Here is a 5798-nt window from a genome sequence, read left to right as displayed (position 1 = left end):
AAGTTCTGGCTAGCTTCCTGCCGTCAGGAGTTTCCAGGCGGTAGGTGCCGCCTCGTACTTCTTCATAGATTCGGTAGGGGCCTTCCCAATTTGGAGTCAACTTTCCTTGCTCATTTGCCTTACCGATTGCCTCCATTTTCCGTAACACAAAGTCCCTTACTTTCAAGGGCCGTTTGTGTACTCTTTTGTTGTAGGCTCTTGTCATTCTTAGACGGTAAATCTCATGACGCAAAGCGGCATTGCCCTTGCTCTCCGGGAGTGAGTCCAATGCTAGCCACATGGCCTCCCAGTTAACCTCTTCGTCAAAAAGCATGACTCGAAGGGTTGGATCATAGTGCTCAATTAGCAAGACGTCTTCTGCATTGTATGTCAAAAGAAATGGGGTTTCACCGGTTACCCCTTTTTCAGTTGTTCTGATGGCCCATAGGACATGAGGCAACTCATCTGCCCATAGACCGCTAGCCCTTTCAATTTTCTTCTTAATGTCGTATGAGATAAGCTTGTTGAAGCCTTGAACCTGGCCGTTTTCTTGAAGGTAGCCGACTGATGCAAAGCAATGTGAGATCCCTTGATCTCCCAACCAATTCTTGGGGGTAGGCGTCTCAAACTAAGGGCCATTGTCAAAGACCATAGAAATAGGTACCCCAAACCAGGTGATAATATTCCTCTAAATGAAGGAGATAACATCCTTTGTCTTTATGCCTTTAGCCGCCTCTACTTCTACCCATTTGGTGAAGTAGTCAACAAAGACTAGAACATATCGCCGTTCGCCTGTAGCAGGCGTATACGGGCCCAAAATGTCCATGCCCCATTTGGCAAATGGCACTAGGCGTCTGCCTCAAGAATAGCCGTCAGATCAGTAGCTGGACGGTGTATGAGCTTTGATAAGCCTTCTTATCATGGGTTGAGAGAAGCATTTTAGGGTGTGTTTTGATGCTTTATATGTACTTTTGTTAGCTTTTGTGAGTTTTGGGCTGTGATCTCACTTATGTGCAAAAGGCGGGATTTATGAGTATAAGTGAGTGAGTGAGCTCGGGAACCAATGAAGAGTTATGTAAGAAGGATGGACCTTGGCTCGTGATTTGAGAGTTGTGATGGAGCATGGAAGAGCAAGGAAGAAAGCTTGAGGAAAAGGTGAAGCAAAGCAAGAAGAAGAAGCAAGGAAAGAAGGCAAAAACAGCAGGAACCGCTGCCAGGGCCGCTGGCAGCTGGCCAGAGCCGCTGGCAGCGGGTATACCAGAGTGAGGGGCTGCCAGAGCAGCTGCCAGCGGGTCCAGAGCAGCTGGCAGCGGCTCTGGCAGAAATTCGGGCTGTTTTGGTTAATTTTCAGCAATTTGGCTTTGTTTTGGCTCGTGTTTTGGATATTATTTTATTATTATTATTGTGTTATGTTATTAAAATATAGAAACATATAAATAGCTTAGTTTTAATTAAGTTTGAAGAAGAAAAGGAGAATTAAGTTTTGAGAAAAAAAAGCTTTCTAGGGTTTTCTTGGAATTTTCAGAATTCTTTGTTTTGGAATTAGAATCCATGGAAGCTTAATCTTCCGGATTCTTGGTTAAAGATTGAAGCTTTTAGCTACGAATTGTGAGATCTTTCTTCTCTTAATATCTATTGAATATATATTGTTCCTTGAATTAATTTCATGATTTGCTTTAATCAATTGCTAGGTTAGAATTATTGGATTCGCTTGCATCTAATTAATCTTTCCAAAGTAGCAACTTTAGGTTATTGATGCATGCTTTTGGTTGATAACTTGAAGAGGGAATAATATTATTGAAGAAATTAGACCGCTTGTGTTAATTTATTCAATCCTTGTTGATTTCTCCGTTTATTTTCTTCTTGTGGATAATTTAGAGCGCTTGTCTTGAATTGTGCATTGGAAAGGGTTAGAAAGGAGCGCTTTGCTATTTCTAACTATTTATGAGAATTTAGAATCTAGGAATTCTACAACAAGGTGTTCAATAGAGCTTGATTGAGGAGACTTCTATGATCAATTTGTATGTTCATTAGTGGATTTCGCATAACCAAGACCGTTCTTCTCATTGATTACCTATTCATTACGTTCGTTGTTCTTACTTAGTTCATTTATCATCATTGCTCGTGAAAACCCCCCTCGTTACTTAGGTTACTACCGTCCTAGAGTATTTCCACTTAGGTTTCCAGTTATTAGTCCCTTTTTCCCTGTGGATTCGAACTCGACTTCCCTAACTACGTTTATTTGCAGTTAGCTTAGTTGTGATATTTTTGGTTGCATACGACTGAGGCACACCAAATTTTGGCGCCGTTGCCGGGGAATTAAGGCGTTACTTTTTAATTGTTTATCTTAGTAGAATTTATTTTAGGACTGTTCTTAGCTATCTTTCTTTGTTTGTTCGCTAGGGTATGATAAGTACCCGTTCTGCTAACAAAGAAGTTTTGCAGTTTGATCCAGAAATTGAAAGGAATATTTCCAGGTTGCGAAAAGAGGCAAAAACAACCCCTAGTGAATCAACGTACTCCTTCAATATTCAAGAAGAAGAGGAGATGGCTGACAATCGAACTCTAAGAGAACTTACAGCCCCTAACTTGAACCAACAACCGTTGTGCATTGCATACCAGCAGTTGGAGGAAGGTACTAATGTTGAGATCAAATCCGGTCTAATTCATCTATTGCCGGCATTCCATGGCATGAAAGGCGAAGATCCGAATAAACATCTGGCAGAATTTCATGTGGTTTGCACTAGCATGAAACCGATTGGGATGACTGATGAACAAATTCAGTTGAGAGCATTTCCTTTTTCTCTCAAAGATGCAGCAAAGGATTGGTTTTACTATCTTCCCCCAGGTAGCATAACAACTTGGGCAGATTTAAGGAAGTGTTTCCTTGAGAAGTACTACCCAGCCACTATTTCTGCAAGCCTTAAGAAAGCTATCAGCAATGTGGATCAGAAGGAAGATGAATCCTTGTATGAGTATTGGGAGAGATTTAAGAGATTGTGTGCTAGCTGTCCTTACCATGGGTATTCCGATCAAGACCTCATCCTATACTTCTATGGAGGTCTAACTGATGATGACTTGAGGATGGTGAATGCAGCAAGTGGTGGAGGGCTAGTGAATAAGACTCCAGGAGATGCAACTAGGTTGATTGCAGAGCTAGCAGAAAATTCTAGGCAATTCAGTCAGAGAACTCCCACGCGCCGGGTGAATTTAGCAAATTCGAATACAACTGAGTTAGAGAGTCAAGTAGCTGATTTGACTTCTATGATGCGTGAGTTCATGGTGAACTCAAGGAATCCGCAGCAACTGAATGCTTGTGGTTTATGCACCTCCATGGGACATCCCACTGATACATGTCCTCAATTACAAGAGGAGCAGAATGAGCAGGCCAACGCCTTAGGTTTTCAAGGGCAAGGTCCGCAAAGAAGATATGATCCCTTTTCAAATACCTACAACCCAGGATGGAGAGATCATCCAAATTTGAGATATGGGAATTCCCAAGGAAACCAACAACATCAGCATGCTCAAGGTCAACAACAGTTTCAGCAATATAGGGCACCGTTCCTAACACCTCAAGGCCAAAGCTCTAATTCAGGTAATATGTCAACTGAAGAAATGATTAGATCACTAACTTCTAATGTTTCTACCATGCAGCAGAATATGATGCAGTTTCAACAAGAAACCAGATCAAGTATTCAAAACCTGGAGAATCAAGTCAGTCAAATCTCAAGTGCAGTAAGCCGACTTGAAGCTAAGGACTCTGGAAAGCTTCCATCCCAAACGGAGCTGAACCCTAAGCAACAAGTTAATGCAATAACATTGAGAAGTGGCAAAAAAGTTGCAAGAAACTGTAGTTGCACCTAAGAAGGCTAAAGACTTGATTGGAGTTGAGGAGGAGGAAGTAGAACAAGAAACTAAGGCGAATCCTCCAACCTTTACCTCTTATGAGCCTGTGCCACCTTTCCCAGAAGCCTTGCAAGATACTCGAAGGTATGAGAAAGACAAGGATATTTATGAGACTTTCAGCAAATGTGAGGTAAATATGCCCCTCTTGAATGTGATTAAAAGTGTTCCTCGTTTTGCTAAGTTTATGAAGGAACTGTGTACGATCAAGAGAAAGCACAGGTTGGGAGGAAAAGAAAAAGTGAAGGTGAGTGCTCATGTTTCTGCAGTTTTCCAAAAGAAACTCCCAGAAAAATGTGGTGATCCTGGTATGTTTACTATTCCTGTTACAATAGGAGACACCACATTACACCGAGCCATGTTGGATCTAGGTGCATCAATCAATGTCATTCCCTACTCCCTGTTTAAATCTTTAGAACTTGGGCCTTTGCATGAAACTGGGGTAGTAATTCAGTTAGCTGATAGGTCCAATGTATATCCTAAGGGGGTAGTAGAAGATGTACTTGTTAAGGTTGATGGATTGATCTTTCCTGCTGACTTTTACGTCCTTGACATGGAACATGACAAACAAGCAGCCCCTATCCTGTTAGGAAGACCTTTCTTAAAGACTGCTAAGACAAAAATCGATGTGTCTACCGGTTCTTTGACTATGGAGGTTGATGGGAAAGCAATTGTGTATAACATTTATGATACCATAAAGTATCCTGTTGATACTCATTCTTTATATTCTATAAATGTTGTCGATCCAATATTGCATGATGTTTCTAACATTGATCATGGGGATGAGCTCCTCACACCTATTACTAATGTTGTGTCTGGTGATTGCTTGGATTCTTCTATACCTACTAATGTGCAGGTGAAGGTGGCGGAATTGAATGAACAGTCCAAGCTTCCACCTATACCACTAGGGGCAACACCCACCCCGTCATCATTTCCGGGCAAGAAATTATCCCAGGTATACCACAAAGCAAAGAATAAGGTGTGGCATGACAAGATGAGCTCCCGTTGGAAGGGTCCAATTCAAGTTGACAAGGTCTATCCGCATGGAGCGGTAGAAATTCGGAGTTTAGAGACCAACAACATGTTCAAAGTGAATGGAAAAAGGCTCAAACCCTACTTCGAGGGTTTCAAAACCGAGAACGTGGAGTGCATCGATCTCTACGAGCCATCAATGGAGTAGCGAAGTGGGATGAGCCGCGTCGAGCCAACGACGTAAAACAAAGGCGCTAATCGGGAGGCAACCCGATCGAAAATCTTCCCCATTTCTTCTTGTAGTTTAGTTTTTTATTTTTCTTGTGATGTGAAGAGTATTTTTATTGTGTTTGTGTAGGTGGATGCCTTGGGAGTATTTGTTATGCGCGAAGAGCAGCAAAAACAGAGCAAAACAGGCCAAAGGGGGGCTATCCCTGCAGTAGTCGCTGGCAGCTGCTCTGCAGCCGCTACCACCGGGTCTTCCAGCAGCCCAACCTCCCCTTTTGCTGTCCCAGCCGCTGGTAGCTGCTCAAAAGCCGCTGCCAGCGGGTACCCCCCCTCCACGTTTATTTTTTCTAAAAAAAAAAAAAAAAAAAAAAAAAAAAAAAAAAAAAAAATTTACGCAGTATAGCCGCTGCCAGCGGGTCTTCCAGCAAAGAAGATCCAAAAGCTCTGCTTTAGCCGCTGGCAGCGGGTCCCAAGCCGCTACCAGCGGCCTTTCCAGCCTTTCCTGAATTTTTCACCCTTTTTGACCCATTTCTTGATTTCTAAAATCCAATTCATCCTTCTTCTCTTTCCCTTAGCAATCCTTTTTGACCCATTTCTTGATTTCTAAAATCTTTGGCACTTGTCACACTTCTTCACCATTTCCATGGCGTCTGCCTCAAGAGTGGGCCAAAAATAACCTTGCCGCCATGCCCTTTTTGCTAGAGACCTGCCACCTA

General features: G+C 42.4%; 1 protein-coding gene across 1 annotated transcript; it reads left to right on the top strand.

Moving 5' to 3' along the window:
* The first annotated feature begins 3063 nt into the window (after positions 1 to 3063).
* LOC110697598 lies at positions 3064 to 5062 on the top strand. The gene is made up of 3 exons (XM_021874987.1): positions 3064 to 3714; positions 3818 to 4015; positions 4163 to 5062. The coding sequence occupies exons 1-3, from the start codon at positions 3064 to 3066 to the stop codon at positions 5060 to 5062; spliced, it is 1749 nt and encodes a 582-aa protein (XP_021730679.1).
* Positions 5063 to 5798: the final 736 nt, after the last annotated feature.

Source organism: Chenopodium quinoa, unplaced genomic scaffold (genome assembly GCF_001683475.1).
Source record: "Chenopodium quinoa cultivar QQ74 unplaced genomic scaffold, ASM168347v1, whole genome shotgun sequence".
Classification (NCBI taxonomy): domain Eukaryota; kingdom Viridiplantae; phylum Streptophyta; class Magnoliopsida; order Caryophyllales; family Amaranthaceae; genus Chenopodium; species Chenopodium quinoa.
Note: the sequence above shows the minus strand (reverse complement) of the source record. Positions and strands in the feature narration are given on the sequence as shown.

Bases quoted from the DNA above. Each gene is read 5' to 3' on its own strand.
- LOC110697598 (XM_021874987.1), top strand. From the start codon at position 3,064: ATGGTGAATGCAGCAAGTGGTGGAGGGCTAGTGAATAAGACTCCAGGA. The intron at 3,715-3,817 runs GTAAGCCGACTT...GTGGCAAAAAAG, and splicing joins TCAGTCAAATCTCAAGTGCA to TTGCAAGAAACTGTAGTTGC. The intron at 4,016-4,162 runs GTAAATATGCCC...GTTTTCCAAAAG, and splicing joins AGACTTTCAGCAAATGTGAG to AAACTCCCAGAAAAATGTGG.